At 33.5% G+C, this 20,206-nt stretch overlaps 2 protein-coding genes and 1 non-coding gene across 3 annotated transcripts; 2 read left to right on the top strand and 1 right to left on the bottom strand.

Moving 5' to 3' along the window:
- The first annotated feature begins 1,261 nt into the window (after positions 1-1,261).
- LOC121793383 (serine/threonine-protein kinase RIPK-like) lies at positions 1,262-3,459 on the top strand. Its single transcript, XM_042191383.1, has 4 exons — positions 1,262-1,743; positions 1,892-2,027; positions 2,450-2,586; positions 2,673-3,459. Exons 1-4 carry the CDS (start codon positions 1,363-1,365, stop codon positions 3,291-3,293), a joined length of 1,275 nt encoding a protein of 424 aa, XP_042047317.1. The 5' UTR covers positions 1,262-1,362; the 3' UTR covers positions 3,294-3,459.
- Positions 3,460-5,345: 1,886 nt separating this feature from the next.
- On the top strand, positions 5,346-7,857 carry LOC121793382 (RING-box protein 1a-like). Its single transcript, XM_042191382.1, has 5 exons — positions 5,346-5,621; positions 5,742-5,792; positions 5,872-5,931; positions 7,410-7,481; positions 7,570-7,857. Exons 1-5 carry the CDS (start codon positions 5,474-5,476, stop codon positions 7,605-7,607), a joined length of 369 nt encoding a protein of 122 aa, XP_042047316.1. The 5' UTR covers positions 5,346-5,473; the 3' UTR covers positions 7,608-7,857.
- A 559-nt stretch (positions 7,858-8,416) lies between these two features.
- Positions 8,417-8,498, bottom strand: TRNAS-GCU. The gene has a single exon. It is a non-coding gene; the product is annotated as a tRNA-Ser (tRNA).
- Positions 8,499-20,206: the final 11,708 nt, after the last annotated feature.

Raw genomic sequence — 20,206 nt, 5'->3', positions numbered from 1 at the left:
CCAAAATTTAGATATCGTTACCATACCGTTGTCGGTATACCGTACCGTGATTTCGATATACCGCAATATGCGGTATACCTCGGTATACCGTGATTTCCGGTATATACCGCAATTGAGGTATATACCGTATTTGCGGTATACCGTAAATTTGCGGTATATACTGCAATTGCGGTATGATGCGGTATACCGCGGTATATACAAAATACATACCTTTACCGTTCCTAAAACTGTCGGTACGGTACCGAAAAGTACGGTATACCGAAAATTCTGTATTTTTCGGTACGGTAAGTGCGGTATTTCGGTATTTCGATATATTTTCTCATCCCTAAATATAACTCCTTCCATCTTATACTATTTGCGGCTTTACCGAATTAAATACATCAAATAAAAACATCGAGTTTTATATGTAATTTAATATTAGGATTTATTGAAATTAACTAAGATCTTGTGTATAAATAAATTAATAAGTTTTCTATATATCACTTTTAGTTGATCGGATAAATAGAGAATTATTGTTTTGCAAGGCAATAATATGACAGCACATTTATGATTAATACAATAATTTTAATCAAAAGAATGTGATTGAGTGATAGAAACTCATTCATCTAAAACTAGAGGTTAAGAAATTGTATCTGAACTACATGTAAACCGTGCTCATTATAATTGTCGTAGGGTGTGCCATATTATTACTCTACATAAGAGGGAATTAAAACTGTATTCTTTTACATTTAATTAAATACTCATTCCGAAAAAATAGTCATGTTTTTCAATTTTGATATGTCCATCCCGATTTATAGTAAATTTTGCCCCCTCGTAAAAACGAGTCGTATCTTCTACTAACAATACTCCAACCACTTTTTCCCGCCATCTTTTACATTAAAATTCGTTTCGTCTACTATCAAATTATTTTTCGTGGACAAATGTAATAATTAAATCGTCACTGAAGATAGTTCAAAATTTAAGTAGAAGGTACGAGTAATAGCTTTTGTCACTTCACGTGATACCTCATATTTTACCATAATTAAATCAAATCATACATAAATAAGTGAAACATAAATCAAATTAGACCGGCAATGAGTCAAGCTAGTAAACCTTTTCAATTCTACCAACTTCTCACGTATTGTCAAATGGGATACGTATGTTAGGACAGTAGGTGAACATATATGGTATAGCTGTACATTATTACACACACATAACTAACCATATAAAATTAAAACATTACTAAGTCTCATTATAAAAGGAGATATTTGCACACTTCTTCTCTCCATGTCTTTGTATAATTGTTGAAAATTTCAACATTATCCCTCAAATATTTCCCCATATAAACCCCAAACACAACCAAAACTCCTCCTCATTTTCAAAATGGCAGTGAAGAGGAAGATGAAATGGCAGGATTATTTCCCGGGCTGCTTCAAGCCCGAGGCCCCGGCCCGGGGCAAGAAGAAGCCGGTCGCCAAGCAGACCTCGTTCCCGAGGATCTCGATGTCAGATTTCAGCGGCTCCACCGTGCTCTCTGAGGATCTATCGATCTCCCTTGCCGGCTCGAATCTGCATGTGTTTACGCTGCAGGAGCTCAAGGTCATCACGCAGAATTTCTCGTCGAGTAACTTCCTAGGCGAAGGCGGGTTCGGGCCAGTGCACAAGGGCTTTGTTGATGACAAGCTTAGGCCGGGCCTCAAGGCCCAGCCCGTCGCCGTTAAGCTCCTCGATTTGGATGGTGGACAAGGCCACCGTGAATGGCTGGTAAATATCTTATCAATTAAGTTATACTTCATCGTTCTGACAGTCTGGTTCAGAGTATTTATTTATTTATTTATTTATTTATTTATGCATGAGGTAAATATGGTTGAATATTGGTTTAATCATGTTTCTTTTCTTGATTGATTTACAGACAGAAGTGATTTTTCTTGGTCAATTAAGACATGCTCATTTGGTGAAGTTGATTGGATATTGTTGTGAGGAAGAACACAGGCTTTTGGTGTATGAATACATGCCAAGAGGAAGCCTTGAAAACCAGCTATTTAGAAGTAAGTTAATTTGAATTTAATTTAATTATGTCACCAAAACTATATGTTGCTTAGTTACTTAATTCAATGGAAAAGTCAATTAGATGGGATCGTTGAGTATGAAGTTGATTGAAACAAAAAAAAAGTGTTTTGGAGGATGTATTTGTTTATCTAACTGTCATGTTGAATGGATCAATCTTTTCTTGGTAGGTGACAACTGCCAAAGAATTTGATTTAAATAAGTTGTTACACAGTCTCTATTTATCTTTTAGTATAATTATTCTTCATTTTTTATTGGACAATTTGAGATAAGTCATTCCACACATTATAAATATATTATTTGAATTTTCTACATGATTGATGTACAATAGAAGAAAATATGTGATTAATTGAATTGATTTAAAATCAAAATAAGATTAATGTTTTTTTACTCTATTACACAGGATTTTCGGTTTCACTTCCATGGCCAACAAGAATGAAGATAGCTCTTGGGGCAGCCAAAGGGCTTGCCTTCCTCCACGAGGCCGAAAAGCCCGTTATATACCGTGATTTTAAGGCGTCCAACATTTTGCTAGACTCGGTAAGAAAAATTACTTTTATTCAGAACACATGATAGTTTTTATTCAAAGTAATTATTTTATAGAATGGGACCACATTGTTTTGCAGGACTATACAGCCAAGCTCTCGGACTTCGGGCTCGCCAAAGACGGCCCAGAAGGAGACGACACGCACGTCTCCACACGAGTCATGGGCACTCAGGGGTATGCTGCCCCTGAGTACGTCATGACAGGTCACCTGACAGCTGCGAGCGACGTGTACAGCTTTGGAGTAGTACTGCTCGAGCTGCTCACTGGGCGGAAGTCAGTAGACAAGACCCGCCCCTCCAGGGAGCAGAATCTGGCTGAATGGGCGCGGGCCCTGCTCAAGAGCCCGCGCAAGCTGGGCCGCGTGATGGACCCCAGACTGGAAGGCCAGTACTCCGAGGCTGGGGCCCAGAAAGCGGCGGCACTGGCGTACCAGTGCCTGAGCCACCGCCCAAAACTCCGGCCCATGATGAGCGAAGTGATCGAAGTTTTGGAGCCGTTGCAAGATAGCGACGGAAACCAAATCGGAACCTTCGTCTTCGTCTCCACGGATAGCGATTCGAGAGAAATATCGAGCAACGGGGAAAAACTCAAGGAGACGAAGAGGGAGAATCATCGGAAACCGGCAGCGAAGTCTCCGAAATCGCCGCTCACTTTCACAGAGATGAATTCGTCGCACCACCACCGGATGAGGAGAGTGTGATCATAAATGAAGACTTTTTTGTACATAAATTTTATCCATTGCTGCTGCTGGTGTGTAGACTTACACATGTGATTAGGCCAAGTGTAATCATGGTTTTGTCATTATTTTTTTTATTATTCATTTGAATTTTGTGATTTTTAATGCAATGAAAAGAGAAGATTGGTTATTTTTGGATTGTTGGTTTGTTAACAAAAAAACATTGACATTATTCTATATGATGGTTCTCCTCTGATTAATAGTAGATCGGGAATTTCGAATAATTATAGTAAAAGATTGGGCTCTCAAGTCTCAATAAAATAAAACAGATAATTCGTTCTAAAAGACTAGTTTGTTATTAGAAAATGCTCATTTGATCTTAAAACCCCATATTAATTGTGCTCATACGATATTGGATATTGAGTCTATAACACATTCGAAGATGTCATGTCGTTCTCTATTTTTGTCGCGGTTGCTAATGCTCTTACCCGATGCAGAGAAGTAAGCAAACAAGCAAGTGGAAACAAATCTATATTTTTAATTTGATAATTAATAAACAATATCAATACACTAATTTAATAGGTCAGATTTTAAGTATGGCATAGAAATAATATATGACTTTATAGGCAAAACATGGAGTCGATTTCACATTTCTGGAATTGTTTGAGATTGTTTTGACTTTTTTGGAGTGGCAATGAATGAAAACAAAGCAAAAAAAAAAAGAATAATACAAGAATAATAAATGAATAGTTTTGTAATGTTATGGCTTATTATTGGCTAACAACAACTTAGTCTTGAGAATTGGTACAAAATAGAAAATATTCTATAGAAGCATCGTATTATATATTGTGGACTATAGAAAGCTTAGTGTGTACGAAAAAACCTCTTTGTTTCTTTCTACTATTTTATTTTTCATTTTTTTATTTCGTTTGTAGATCCCTACGACGATATTGACAATAAACCAAACGATTATTTACTTGGGAATGTATAGAGGTTGGTGAAATAGTGTGTATAAACAACTCGTACTAATTTTTAATTAATAATATTACTACTATTATCAAGGAAAAAACAAAGTTGAGTTGACACTTTTACTATTGAGACTGGAATTTCAATATGTTTTTTTTTTAAATTCTAAAATAGGAGTAGTACTCATGGAGTAATATACACAAGCGTATACGGTATACCCATCGAAATTCAACGAAAAAACACTAGCATATATATTACTCGAATTGTTTTTGCATTATCAAAATATTAGAACGTAATTGTACGTGAACAAAATATGTACTTAAATTACTCATAAAATATAAATATACTAGTCCATATTCTCAGTAACTAAATCTTACTAGAGAATCGAAATATAATTAATTAAATACGCGGACTACGAAATATATTCATACAAGCCTTGCATATTTCCCACTTGTTTTCATTCGAAACCCTATTAAATCAACTAATTTGTTGATCATTTGTGTATTTCTATTTGAACGTTTTGATAAATAAAGTAAAAAAAATAGGGTTGGTCCATAAAATTGTAAATTATGGTCGAAATTTCTTATTTATCAATTACCACGAACTTAAGATTTGGTTGCAAAAGTTTTGAACTTATGCACTGTAGTAAAATTCTCACAATCTAAAATTTCGGCAAAATTTATAGATCATTTTATTATTTTGGGATGACTTTTTTCATTTTTAGTATGCAGATTTATTTCATTAACTTATTATTCAAAAAAGTTAAAAATTTCTTTAAAATTTGAAACAAATTAAAATAATTCTTTAAATTGGAGGGAATATTTATTTTTTTTCTTTATCTTTTCAGTCAATCTATGAAAATTTTTTAGGTATACGCTTATACACACGAAATGCATAAATTCCATACATTTGGTAGTTCATTCATGCAATTTATTAATTTAATATTATGTACAGTATTATGCACTTTTTATTTGACGTAAAAAGAAAAATCGTGAAATAAAAATTCTAGAAATTAGAATAATACGAAATAGAAATCATAAATCGAATATCTAGAATATCTTGAATTCGAACTATTTCATGAAATCCAAATATTTTTAATGAATCATCTCAGTAATTATGATTATAAATTTTAATCAATAGAAAAATATGATTCCTTTTCCCGCATACAAAGATTTCGATTGCCATTGCCTTCCCCCAAATATATCTCTGCAAAACAGCTGCCATTAACCCTAGTAAAAATGTCGACACTCGACACCGACGTCAACATGGTTCCGGCCGGAGAGGGCTCATCCGGCGCCGGCCCTTCCACTACCACGCCGCACTCCTGCAAGAAATCTAAGAAATTCGAGATTAAAAAGTGGAACGCCGTCTCGCTTTGGGCTTGGGGTATTTGTTTTATTTCCACTCCTATTTTCCGATTCGAATTGATTTATTATATGCGATTAGGAATTCGTTCTGAAATTTCGTGTGATTTGGATTGATAAACCCTAATTCGTACTGTTGCAGATATCGTGGTCGATAATTGTGCTATTTGCAGGAACCACATCATGGATCTATGTATGTCTCTTCTTCTCTTGTTTACAGTTTTTTCGAATTTCGATCCGTTTTGTTTAATTTTAGTGATTTTTGTTGATAGGCATCGAGTGCCAGGCTAATCAAGCTAGTGCGACGAGCGAGGAATGCACGGTTGCTTGGGGTATGTTGCTATATACTTCAAATCCTTACAATTTTTTACTCTTGTTTTCTCTGAGAAATTGTGGTTTAGAATAAGATATTTTAATGGATAAAGGTGGATAAAGTAATAGATCTATCATCTTTATGTTCTGGGGTATTAGGAAGAAAGGATTGAATGAATCGTATCACACCTCATTGGAATATCTACCCGGTTGAAATCTGGAAAAGTAAAGATTGAATTACTTTTCATTCAACTACTCTACCCACCAAAGTATAACCATTATGTTATTAGGTTGGATTTTATGTCATTTGGGGCCTGTAGTCATTATTGTGTAATTAAAATAAAAATCTGTTGCTGATGAATTGGAGGAGGCTAGCTATTGGAGCTAAGTTTTTCCCGAGCTGTAGAGGAGTCATTGAGAAATGAAACCTATCTGTAAATCAAGAATTTGGATGACTGTTTGATGTTAAGAACTTAAGATCGATTTTAATCCAATGTCTGCTAGTTTCTGATTTGCATACTCTTTTCATAAGTTATACAAAAGGTTAATCGACACAGCTTAGTGAGAATTCATTATTAGCTACCTGTGGCCATAAGATACCCGATTAGCAATCACTAATTTGTCAGAACATCACTCAAATCTCAAATCTCAAACTCTGACAACAATGGGTATCTTGCTTCTCTTTTGCTCTAAGTTGGTTTCATTTTGTCATTCTGAACAAATATACCCATTCAATCTGAAATTAGCTCCTGCAATTATATACTGATAAATAGAGAATTGCCTAAAGTGATAAAATGTGATGCTGCTGCTGTTTTAGAATTGCCATGATGCCATTAGATTTCCCATTTAGCTTATAATGCGAACTACTCTTTTGCTTCCTATAAATAGGAAGTTTTTACCTTGTTTGATTACAGCAACAGTTGGATGAGCCACCTTGAATCCTTCGTTGTGTGTCATCTTATACTTCCTTAAAAGCTGTATAGTATGAGGAAGATTTGATCCTTAGTCCTTACTATGTTGTTTTGCTTATTGTTTGTGTCATGATATGTGCTGTCCCTTTTCATTACTTAGAAAAGTTTCAAGGATGTTTTCTTTTGTATTCATCGATTAGTTGGTCTGTGGTGCAAATTATTTTCACATTCAATTGCTCTCTCTCTCAAGAAGTGCCTTGGTATTTCTTAAGTTTATTCTAACTTTGTTCAAATAGGGCCATTTCATGACTGGAATGTTGCATGGCAGAGAGCATGAATTCTGTTGAACGAAATTTAACACTCCATATTGTCAGTTCTAAGTTTTACTGGAAACTTATACATATTAACTTGACAAGGAAGTTTTTGTTTGGTCTTTAAAAAATGAGATCACCAGTGCCTTCACTATTTTCCATCCAGTACAACTTATCATCCCAGATCATAATTATTTACTGTGACTATCTCTCCTTGTATTTTAGTTTCTTGCAGTTTTCAATTTTTTGATATTGTTCCTCCTACAATTTCTATAGGGGTTTGCAACCATGCTTTCCACTTCCATTGCATCAGCAGGTGGCTTAAGACTCGCCAAGTTTGTCCTCTTGGTAAGTCGTTTTCCACGTTGCATACTATACCTAACCATGTCATTATTGCGCGCCATGATGGTATCTTACGGTCCACAATAACATACAGACAACAGCGAGTGGGAGTTTCAGAAGTATGGCCACTAGAGTTTGTTACTGGACTGGTCACTGGCTTCTTCCTTCAAGTTTGGCCAAGAGAATTAGTGTTCCCATTGTTTCTTGAATCATCACAATATATCATTTGGACATCTTTTTCTAAACGTAACATCTTTAGACACATGTTTTGCTCTGCCTATTTATTATCAGCACCATCTAACTATGCTAATGATTTGTGGATATGTCTCTTGTTGGTTGTTGCTGATATCGAAAAACGATTTATCTGCCACAGTTTCTCTTCTTTTTTTTGTTGTTCCTCTCTATTTTGTGAAATATTTTACACATCTATATCTTAGGATCTGCTAGAAAATTTGATGGTACATAATTGAGTACTAGCCAATTTAGTGGTGATGTCAGTTTTAAAATCTCAAGATTCATAAGAATCTTGATTTTAAATAGGTTTAGATGTATGCCAAATACAAAATTTGTTTGGTAAAATGGTCGAATGAAACACAACTTATTTTTCTCCAATTGGTTTCTGATGTTTGAGTCACTCTTCTCCTTCAATCAATAGATGTCATATATTTGATTTATCTTTCTCCTTCAATCAATTGGTGTCAAAGATGTTTGATCTATCATGGCCACAAATGTTTCAATCAATAAGTGTCAGATGTGGAGAGTTTGAGTTATGATGGCTAGAGTGTAGAGTATCATTATTGATTATATTTTCTGTATGTGAAACAACCACACTTATCCTTTTAAAGTGCGATTTCGATTATAAAAGCTAGATTGAAAAATAAATATAGCTTCATTGTGCAAGTCTGGCTTTGTTTAAAGAATAAAATTAAAAAAAAAATGAACGACGCCTGAGAGATTCGAACTCTCGCGGGGAAACCCCATGTACTTAGCAGGCACACGCCTTAACCACTCGGCCAAAGCGTCGTTGTTGGTATAATCCCCAACATAATTATCTATTATTATAAAATACGACGGAAAAGAAAATCCTCACCCCTTAAATTCCTTCTTTATTTTCTCTCCTTATCCATAATAAAGAATTTCATACTTTCTTATTTCTCACGAGTTAGTATTTTTCATGAGTTGGTAATATATTTCCTCATATAAGCGAAATGAGTGACAAGAAATGGTAGTAAATTTTTTGTTTATAGATAAAGAAATTTAGAGGGTGAGAATTTTTTCCCCCCAATATTTGTCAATGATAAATTTAGCATCAAAGAAAATGCAGTCAAGGGTGTAAAACTCATCCAAATCCGTTGTTCATTTGCTCTCCTCTATTAGATGAAGACTCTTTACTTGTGTTGGTTTTGAGTAATAAAATAAGAAGGATATGTATCCCACCAAAAGTAAGGAGATATTCCACAAACTATCCATATTGCTTATTGTTAATGCAACAAAATGATGTGTGATAGTTTATTAATTTTATCTTATCCCATTTTCTATCCACTAAGTTTTAGTATGTCACATATTTTCAAGTATAAGTTTATAATGTTTTATTTGATTTGGAGGTTATTAAATTTAAAACGGAGGAAGCTTATCTATTTGCATGTTGAAGATAGAAAAAGTAAACAAGTTCCCTTCATCATTATACAATTTTTTCAATTAATGGAATATTTGTCTACTTTGGAGAATGAGTATGAATTTATTTTTTCTTCCCAATATTATCCTATAACTCAAATTGAAATTGTTACATTGTATAGTACTCCATACTCAATAACATAGAAAAACTCAAATATATTATATAGGGAGTAGTATTATTTAACTAAGATCATAATGATTCATTGATTCATGCAGCTCAAATAAATTTTATATACACTAAAGTTCAATATCATTTTAGCTCTGAAAATAATCCTATTGGGCCAGATCTGCTCCCATTCAATCAACACATTCCACACTATTATTTCCATGACAAATATGATTTATCCAAATAACCATTATATCATCATGATGTCATTTTATTATAATTACTATTATATTATATATTAAATATATGTATATAATGGTATTTGGATATGCAAAAATAATGTGTGGGTCTAGTAAAGTGAGCCATATAATCATTGTTGGTGCTCCCATATTGTCACTATTAATTGTTTGTTGTGGTTCAAGATTTTGTTTTAGACAATAATCCACCTTAACTCTCTAAATCTAGTTCTTCCAAATTATTTAATGGTTGAACTGTTGTAGTGCCTTCAATAAGAGAATAAACAAAGCTGCATTCATAAATCTCTCGTTACTTTTTTAGGTCTTGGACTTGGTGGCCATTTGTGGTGATATTGGTTTTTTTTCCTAATATTTCATTGTATTTTAGACTTAGGGCATGAATTAAAGCTTGTAACATGCATCCATTGATATTGTTTTGGATTTGATCACTCTACTATATTGAACAATATATTATTGAGATATTATAGAAAAATAGTATATTCAAAACATTGGATGAATTGTCAAAAAAAAAACTATGAATTTTGGTCAAATTTTGGTTCGTTCGGAAACTTTAAAAATCAATAGTAAAAATTATAAATGAAATTAGCACTTCTCTCTATTTTTATATGGTCAAATTTTAGATAAAATTGTATCTACTATAACATCTGAAAAATTCTATGAGAATGATGTTATTAATCTATTAATTGGACAAAAATATCTTGTCAAAAATATCTTACCACTAAATTACATTTTCATGGTCACATACAATTAAAAGAAGAAAAAAACTTAGTGGAAGGTGCATGTGAAATGCTTAAATAGATTTTAGTAAAAAGCAATTATTGGAATCATGAGGGACCATGTTAGGGCTGGCAATTTTCGACACGACACGATAATCTGGCACGAATCCGCATGAAATTATTGGGTTAGGGTCAAGTCTTATTGGATCCGTGTCCTTATCGGGTTGACCCATTAAGAACCCGATAATTTCGGATTGGGTTTGGGTCGGATGCGGGTCGGATACGGGTGACCCATTAAGAAATAATATTATTATTTTTATTATTATTTAAAAAAATATATATTACTTTTATTTTTTAATTTCTTATAAATTAGGTTTAAATAGTATAAAATGAATTCTAATTGTGTAAATTAGGTTAAAAATTAAGGTTTAATCGTGTAATATTAGGTTTTAATCGTGTAATATCAAGTTCGAGTTGTTATCGTGTCGTGCCAACCCATATTATATCGTGTCGATAACGGGTTCGTGTCGGGTGCAGGTCGTGTTCGGATTTGAAGGTAGCATGTCGGGTTCGTGTTCGGATTTACAGTTTCCTTAACATGTCGGGTTCAGGTTAAGCCTTATTGGATTGGGTCATTATCAGGTTGACCCGATAACGACCCAATCCGCACGATTTGCCAGCCCTAGACCATGTGATTTAAGTAGCTATACATCACAAGGCTTTAAAAATCCACCCAAAGTTTTTAAATACTCTGTATTTTAAAAACAATGTGAAATGAAAGAAATTATATGATTACACCTAAAAAGATAAATATCAAAAAATAAATACACGCTGTTGAATGTCAACAAAAACAGACGAAACTTACCTGCCAAATTCAATTAATATTTTCATATGAGAATTTCCATAAATGCTCTTTTAAATCAATATTTGAATACATGGACGCATTAAAATAAAGTTGGATCCACGATTGCAAAATTGTATAGCATTTATTGTATTTAAGAATAATTGATAGTACATCTGTATATGACATTGCAAAATTCACAAAATATCAGAGTTTGCAATTGGGGAAAGTAATTAATACCATATCTTATTTTATGAACAATTGAAGCATGAGTGTAAATTCACAAAATAATTGTGAGAATTTACATTTATACAAAATAATAAAATACCCCGTAAAAGTAAGAGTTAATTATGGTATTAGTGTAAATTTTAATATATTGATTCATAGTAAAAGAGAAATGTGATATGTAATTATTCGTAACATTTTAAGATAAAAAATTCTGGATCCGATGAATGTGATAACTTAAGCATCCATCCTATTAATTGGAAATGAAGGATTTTACTAACTAAAATTGACTAAATAACGCTTTATCATCCATCAAACTTTAGGTAATTAGAAGTTGATTTAGATATGCATGTTGATAAATAAGTAATGAATATGTCGTAGCACGTATAGCAAAATTATTTTGCCTGGTTCGAACATGTTGGAAGTAATATAAAATCCAAAAAAAAAGCTGCGTAAATTATGCCACATTTCTTTAGAGTGAAGGAAACTGTATTGCCGCCACCATCTGCGCAAGCTTTATAACTTATCATGACATATGTAAAAACACTTTTTTTTCACCAAATTTATTGGCTTAAAATTATATCGAATCTATCTTGTTTTTAGTTGTTTCATCAGATTCATCTCAACGTTTAAAATTATCAAATTTATCTATAATTTTCAATAATTTTGTTCTAACCTTTTTAAGCTTACTGATTTTATTTCACTTTTTAATATACACAAATTTTTAATTTTAGAAGTAAATATATGAAAAATAATTGAGTAGATTTGATAGATTAGTAGGTAGAAATTTTTGAGAATGTTGGGGATAAAATTAATAAATTTAAAATTTTAGGATGGAATTGTTATGGAATGATTTTAATTATGCCGATTTAGGACTAAATGATCTAGTGTAAATTGGTTTAAAAATTAATAAAATAGACAAACTATACATACATAGGTTGGACATGCACATGCATGTAAATTAATTCGAAGTATTATTTGTTGTAGTAGTACTACAATTTATAGGCATGACTTCATACAAGTATTACTTTAGTTAATTCAGAGGGTTTATTTATAATAAAATAGATTTAATCATCAAGGTCTCGAACAATAAGGGCACGTGATTTTAGTATTTTGAATTGATTATAATTTGGTTTACCAATATCTTAATGTTCCATAATTGAGTTCGTCTAAACAACAAAATTATTTATTTTGGATTCTTAAGGATAAGTATAAACAAGTATACTTTCTAAAAGCTTTGGGATTCGATATTAATGCTAAAAGGACTTATTCTATTAAATTAAATTTTAATGTATGAAAATGCGAGGTGAATGCTTTTTCTTTAGGAGTAGAAATGAAAAGCATAATCAAAATTAAATGAGTAAATATCACTATATAGTCAAAAGTTTATTTGGAGACATCTAAAGGCTTTTCTACAGACAGAGAAGTCTGGGTATTAATTAAATTCAACTGCTTTCTTTATAACAGTTATTATATGTATTTTTCTTAAATAGTTTTAGCAACCAATGCTTTTGGTTCATAACTTATGTACACATGTTAAATAATTGCACGTTATTAAAGACATTAATTCTTGGTAATTATTTGGGCACTACTATCATATTCAGCATCCTCTTTTGCCCTCTACAATGCTAATGGAATTTAACTCCTATAATTCTTTAATTATTTGATGAATCATTATTTTTCATTTTCCTTCAAAAGTAAATATATCCGTGATTATGCATTGACCTAAACACGATATGCCACCTTATAATTAATCCTATAAATAGAATTATTGATTTTGTGACACGAGTATTTATATATGGACTTCCAACTATGAACCACCAAAACACATAATTAAAGTTAAATTAATTATCCCTAAATTAATTGCGATGTTAAACGTAAAAAGGAATTACCTTTATATCTCCTAGCGTGCTAGTAGCTAATCATGAAGAAATAATCAATAAAAGATGACTAAAGTTTCGAATAAGTGACCAAGCTAATCTATCAAAATTATGCTCCTTTGTCCTCTTGTAACTTTGTAAGAGTGTACTCGCCCTTTTATATACGAATTTTAATAAATATACATATAAATGAGTGAAAAATGAACCCAAAATTACTATGTGGATATTGTGATGTGGTTTATATTTGATTTTTGTATAAAATAAGCTGGAATAAAAAATATATATATAAGGATTTAATTACGGGTGCTTTTCAAAAATGAAAAGGGACGATTTTTGAGGATAGAACTTGCAAAATTAGCACACTAAAAAATAGAAGAAGTATTATAATAAAAAATAATAAGCTATATATTTATACTCCTTCAATTTTAATTTCTAAAGTCTTTAAATACTTGCAATAAATAAGTGAGAATGTGTATATTGGGTAATTTTACATTTTTGGATAAAACGACGGATCAAAACATTATTAATCCATTAGTCCACTATAAAATGGAGTATTTTATTGCTAAAAATAATTTATTTAGAATAAAAGTATTAATTCATTGCATTCATACACTAAAATACAAATATTTCTACACTTGGTTTAGAAAAATTGTGTCTACATTTTTCGTACTTATGAATTATTTAATGTATTTAGTATTTAAATAATATAAATTGGATGGTTTAAAAAGAAATTAAAAAATAAATACTACAGTGTGATATAATTTGGAATATAGATATATTGGAGTTATGGTGTAGTATAAAATTTAAGAAGATAATGATGTAATTAGAGGTATACCAATGCCTTAAATTGGACATTATCTATTTTGAGGCGGTGCGCGTGCGGCCTACCTATTTTTGCATTCCCATGATATATATATTGTTGCACTTTGAATTTTAAATTGCCTCGAAATGTGTTTTTCCAATTTGAGACGTCTGTCACATACCGAAATTTTGACTATACTATAATAATCCATTAAATAACTATAGTTAGTACTTTTTTTATTATGAAATCAACATAAATTTAAAGATTTATTTTATAATTTTAAATTTGAAACTGTTAGTACTATATATTAACCATTCTACTATTAGCCAATAAGCAACTTATATATTTGTATATTCCTTCTTTTCAAATACTCCATATTCTCTTCGTGGTATGAGAGACATTTTTTTTGTCACGATATTTAAAAAAAGTTATATTAATTAAGTTAAATTAAGAAATAATAAAATATGAGTAAATAAAAAAGATAGAAAGATGAATGGAGAATAAAGTAAGAGAGAGTAAAGTGAGTGGGAAAAAATGTGTTGATTTTTACTAAAAAAGGAAATGACTCCCCTATTATAAAATGTATTAAATTGCCAAAATGACTCAACTACTATGATATGAAACGGAGGGAGTATTTAACTAATTTCCTAAAGAGGGTCATTTTAAAAATTGAGAATTGTTATGACATTTGTTCAATTTGTATTCTCAATTATTAATATTATTATTATTATTATACTTAATCAATAAATTTATAAAGGCTAGTCATATTGATGAGGCTCGTTTCATGCATGTGTTCCATGGCAAAAATGAACTCAAATCCATTAACTAACGTCTATTTTTAAGCCAGGTGTGTGTGAAATCCGCCATTTTCAGAAGAAAGAACAAATCAGTTGGGCGGACGAATGGATCAAGAAAAGAAGGCAAAAATTGCGGCATTGAGTTGATCAAGTCAAAAATCAAGCGGAGCCAGCAGGAGTTCTGCATTGGAAGATAGAGCTGAAGACCCCACCGCCAATTGTGAAGGGCATGGACGACATTTCAGAGAGGTGGTACCCTAGGGATCAGAGCCCTACGCCTATCTATATAGAGGAAGCCCGACACAAGAAAAAGGGAGTCCCAGCCGTAGTTAGAAGGGGGGGGTCTCACAAGCTTTCTTAGTTAGAATTTCTTTAGGAATTCAGCTCTCTTCTAGGGCTGAAATCGGAGCTCATTTCACTTCATCTTCTTGATTCCTTGCACTCACACATTTGGTCATAGCTTAGTTTAGTTGGTGTTTGGTATTGTTTCTTGCATTTTTAGCTTTCGGTTCTGTATTCTACTCCGAGAAGGGGTGATGAGACAATTTCATATTTTCCTTGTTTGTTTTCTGTTTACCTTTTGATGTCATTGATGTTTTGATACTTTTGATTTAATAAATCTGAAGTTATGTTTCCACTTTCAGCTTCTGCGTTCTGTTTCATGCATGATATTTCTGATCTGCTTTCGGTTTCCTTTTTATTTTGCATATCTTAGCTCGAAATGTCTTGTTCTGTTTTGATTTGGTCAGATCTGATGTTTTATGTTTGAAAGTGTTTAGGATGTTTAGATCTAGTAGTTTCTGTTTTTGCATGAGCATGGGTTAGTTTTCTTGTTTACGTAGTTGTAGCTTAGATCTTAGGAGTAGATTTAATTTTTATGAGTTGTCCTGATGTTTCGTCTTCCTTAGCTTTTCAGATCTATTCTTTAATCTGCTTTCCATGTTGATTTTGTGAAGAAGATGAAGTTGTTAGAATGTTTTTACTTTACAGTGCTTTTTGCAGGGGACTGACAATCCCCGTTTATTATGTTTGTCCACTTATGGAAAGTTCAGTTAAGTTGATCAAGTAGACTAGTTAAGTTTTTATGAGTTGATCGGTTTAGATAGTTTACTTTTCTCAAAGTCAAGTAGTTTAAATTAACCCACCCCCTAGAAGCGCGGCAGCAGCCATCCTCAAGTCGTGTCATGCAAACAAATTGCCAAACGCCTCATCTCTGTAGGATCGATCCTTACTTCCCTATACTAGTTAATAGTATTAGTGTGTTAAGGTTTTGAAAATACACTTTTTAGATCTTCGGTTCTTTTTACTCGAGTCGGAGTAAGTCGAGTTGATCAGCCTGAGCTTTTACTGGATTCACTCACCCGCGTTTTGCAGGTAGCAGGCATATATAGGCTGGCTGGATCAGTTTGACCCTTCAACTTGAGTAAGCCACAACGATATACCAAAAGAATGAGAAGAATAGAGCGTGAAAAGTTCAGCTTTTCACATATTTATTTAGTGTAATTTTGTAACACCCCGACTTTTTCTACCTTTTTATTGTGTTCTTGAAAGGACTGTCGTTTGTGCACTTGAAAATTTTTCGACCTTGTTTCTTTTATCGAGAAAAGTATTTCACTTTTGGGTCCAAACAATTATTCTTTCCTAGCCCAATTTGAAACTCAATTGTTACGAGCCCAAAATGATACCTACACGAAAGAATAGACCACGTATCAAATACACTTTCGACAACAAATCGAGACGAAAAGTTGGATAAGAACCGCGTCACATCAGGCACGTTTTCCAAGTGGATAAGAATCACGTCGCATCAGGCACGTTTTTCAACGCCACATTAATTACGCGTCACATCGAAACGAAAAGACGTGAATTTTTGTCTTTTATGAAAAAATTTTCTATAAATACAACCTCCTTTCATTTCATTTCATTTCTTTTACTTCGCAATCGAGAATCCGAGAGAGAGAAGAGAGAGGGGGAGCCGAGAGAGGAATGGAGAGGAGAAGATGATGAAGGGAGGAGCCGATGGCGGCGGATCCGCGACGGCGGATTCGTGGCAGCGGCGGCGGCGGTGCGGCGAACCGAGAGAGAGAGACGGAGGGATGGCTGGACGGCGACAGCAGCGTCCTCCCGGCTTCGCGTCTTCCCGGCGAGACAGCAGCGGCGTCGCGTCTCCCGACAGCGACGGCAGCGGCCCTGGCAGCAGCAGCTCTTCCGGTGAATCGGCGGCTGCACTGACAGCGTCGTGACAGCAGCGGCGCTGCGTCTTGATCGAAGGAAGTGCAGCCTTACCTTCCAGCGAGAGGAGAAAGAGATGAGCACGGCGTGAAGGCTTTAAACGATCGAGGTGGGATTTTGAACTAAAGTGTTTCCAAGAGCTTTCGTTTTAATATATATCGGTTTGAGCATCATGTTTTATGTGATTTATGTGCTTTAAATGAAAGTGATGTTATGCGATTTTTGATTAAGTTGTGTGAAGTTTGATTTGAATCCTTGGTAAATGATCTAAGTTTATGTGCAAACATGTTAAGAGAGTCTTATCAAGCATGATTGTGTGTTATAAGCATGAGAAAATTTTGTTTGGATGATTGTGGAAGAAACCCTAATTTCGAAATTTTGAGTATGAAAATTGTGGTGTTCGGATAGTGGATTTCGACGTGTATTTGACTGACCAAACGGTCGAATTTTGATACGAAAATTTTACTGAGTAAATTTCAAGGTGATTTCTGTGTCTCGTATAAATTTCAGCCCTTTTTGTCAAAAAATGAATTTTTGAAAAATATTTGAAGTCGACTGCGCAATTCTGCCAGTAACGTGTGTTCTCGGCCAGAATGTTTCGAAATCTGTTTGACCGAACAAATGACCTCCGTTTGATGTGATTCTTAAACTAGATGAAAATTTGAAGTGTCTTCTGAGTCTTGTGAAAATTTCATCCTTATTAGACATCGTATGAATTTACGGTGAATTTTTCAAATGAACTGCGCAGTGCTGCTAGAATTTTATGTTCCGACCAGAGAGTTGCATAAATGTTTTGACTGACCAAATGATATGATTTTGGTGTGAAATTTTAACTGGGTGAACTTGAATGTGTCTAATGTGTTGTGACCAAATTTAGCGTCATATGAGGAAGGATGAATTTTTGGTAAATTTTTGAAGTTGACTGTGCAATTCTGCCAGAATATGTTTTCTCGACCAGTAGGTTACGTTTCCGAATTGACCGACCAAAAGGGGGTATTTTGATATGAAATTTAAACTGGAAGTTATTTGATGAGTCTACTGCATTTTGGTAAAGTTTTAGCCCCAACGGAAGTCGGGTGATTTTATAGTGATTTTTACAAAACGGTCGCGCAATTCTGCCAGTTTTCCGCCTTATTAAAATGACACCTAGTTTCAAGATTTAAAAGTGTTATATGATGCATGTATGTCCAAGAAACGTGTTTAAACGTTGAAATCACTTGTGATCAGTTGAAATGTGTTACGCTTGTCTTACACCTTTGTGACGTATGTTTTTTTTTTTTTTTTTTTTAACTTCATATATTTATATCATATATATGAAAGAGGAAATTACAAATCAACTCCTATAACTAGGAGGAAAGACAAATTACGTCACCCAGGGTTCGAACTCGAGACCTCCAGGATGGACGCGGTATCCAGCACCCTTTACCGCTAGGCCAAGGGGCTTGGATACCTTTGTGACGTATGTTGGGTTTGGGAAATTGAGGAAAACGATGAGAGAGAAGCGATAGGACATGCATAGTAAGATGATGTTGTGTGAGGCTGACTTGTGTTGTCATTGACAAGGGTGTTGTGTACTCGTGAACTCGAGGATCGAGAGTTGCTAAGTTGGGGTGTGAATTGCTAAGAGAACGAGGTGGGCTTTCTTTTACTAAACTCTTTTACGCTTTCAAAAGTATGATTATGGTGTAATAAGGGTGGTTTAAAGTGTTATGTCATGCCATGTTTGTTTTGATGATGAGATTGTGCCTGATGCCTAGTTTGTGAGTGCGCTCCATTAGGCTATAGGGCTATGAATGAAACGAATTCGGGTCTGAGTAGGGCCGCAAACCCTATCAGGCTGTGTACACAAGTGGGATCGTGAGCCGTCCTTGCTAGTCGGCCGGTCTCGTGGGCGAATAGTGTGGCCACACTTTCGTCGCACTATGGAAAGAGAATGTGATTGAATGATTGATGAGAAAGTGGGGAGATTGATTGTCTGGCCAGACTTTGAAATGTTTTTGTGTTCTCGTGATATTTCTTAACTACATATAAAACTCGAGATCACTGGTATGGATGACATAACTGTTTGTTATGAAAATGTTTTCGACATGAGCCCATTGAGTACAACAAGTACTCAGCCCTGCATGTGTTTTCCCTATGTGCAGGTTGAGCGGGATGTTGCGGTGGATGTTGAGTCGGCATAGGGAATATGGATGTGTTGTGTCTTCATACATAGGCGTCATCCTTGACTCTCTTTGAAACCTTATTTCCGCTGCTATATTTTTGAACTAAAATATTATTCTTTAAGCTAATTGAGGCTTTCTTATGAACTGTTATCCTTAAATGCTATTCTTAATGTTTGTCCCTTGGTCACGATCGCCTCGTTTGTAACACCCCTAGTATGGGCGGTCGTGACAAATTTGACGGCTGAATACACATAATATAAAACGGAGGGGATACATTAAAAGATAAACCTTTACTAAAAATAAATTCCCCACAACTTTATTTCCAAATTTTACAATATGTTAGTATACTTCATTCAATTCGTACTTTTTATTTTATCTATCTCAATAAACATATTCATTTCTTTTTATCCGATGTTTCGAATGAATTCTATCGACGCTGCTCTTTCACGCATCTAAAACATGAATATATACAAAGCATGAAATAAATTTTTTATTTTGGAACATGTATTTTGTACTGAAATTTATTTTCTAGCTAAGATTTAAATTCACCACGAGTAACTTGCAAGAAATTCCAGCTATGTATATTATGAGGAGGCTTAACATATAGAGTAGTATGTAAATACAGTTGGTAGACATTTATTAATCTACTCCACAATTATATTCATGGTAAATTCTATTAAATGTGACTGGTTAGTTCTTATTAATTAATTTGCATTTAGAGTTACAGTTAGTAGTTCATCTTTTATGCTGGGATTGTTGAGTAGTAGTACATATATTAGTTAAGGCCTATGAGTAGATAATAATATTACATTGGTGCGAATAATAATATTCATAGTAAACTATACGAGTTTTACTTACAAAATTAATAAAGTAAGAGAAAAATATTTTGAAGCATTGAAAAATGAATATCCTCTAATTAGGGAAATAAACTTATTATAAATAGAAATAGATAATTTAGTGGATGAACCAAATTTAAAAAAACATAGACGAGAGTAGTAAGAATTTATTTTATTAACAAAAGAAAGAATTCATATTTGTA

Source organism: Salvia splendens, chromosome 3, assembly GCF_004379255.2.
Source record: "Salvia splendens isolate huo1 chromosome 3, SspV2, whole genome shotgun sequence".
NCBI lineage: Eukaryota > Viridiplantae > Streptophyta > Magnoliopsida > Lamiales > Lamiaceae > Salvia > Salvia splendens.
The sequence above is the reverse complement of the archived record's forward strand: the minus strand, read 5'-3'. Positions and strand labels throughout refer to the sequence as shown.

What these genes read in the sequence shown, in the direction of transcription:
- LOC121793382 (XM_042191382.1), top strand. Translation starts at nt 5,474, where the DNA reads ATGTCGACACTCGACACCGACGTCAACATGGTTCCGGCCGGAGAGGGC. An exon ending in GAACCACATCATGGATCTAT is followed by an intron (nt 5,793 to 5,871) that starts GTATGTCTCTTC and finishes TTTTGTTGATAG; the next exon opens with GCATCGAGTGCCAGGCTAAT. An exon ending in GGAATGCACGGTTGCTTGGG is followed by an intron (nt 5,932 to 7,409) that starts GTATGTTGCTAT and finishes CAATTTCTATAG; the next exon opens with GGGTTTGCAACCATGCTTTC.
- LOC121793383 (XM_042191383.1), top strand. Translation starts at nt 1,363, where the DNA reads ATGGCAGTGAAGAGGAAGATGAAATGGCAGGATTATTTCCCGGGCTGC. An exon ending in AAGGCCACCGTGAATGGCTG is followed by an intron (nt 1,744 to 1,891) that starts GTAAATATCTTA and finishes ATTGATTTACAG; the next exon opens with ACAGAAGTGATTTTTCTTGG. An exon ending in TGAAAACCAGCTATTTAGAA is followed by an intron (nt 2,028 to 2,449) that starts GTAAGTTAATTT and finishes TCTATTACACAG; the next exon opens with GATTTTCGGTTTCACTTCCA.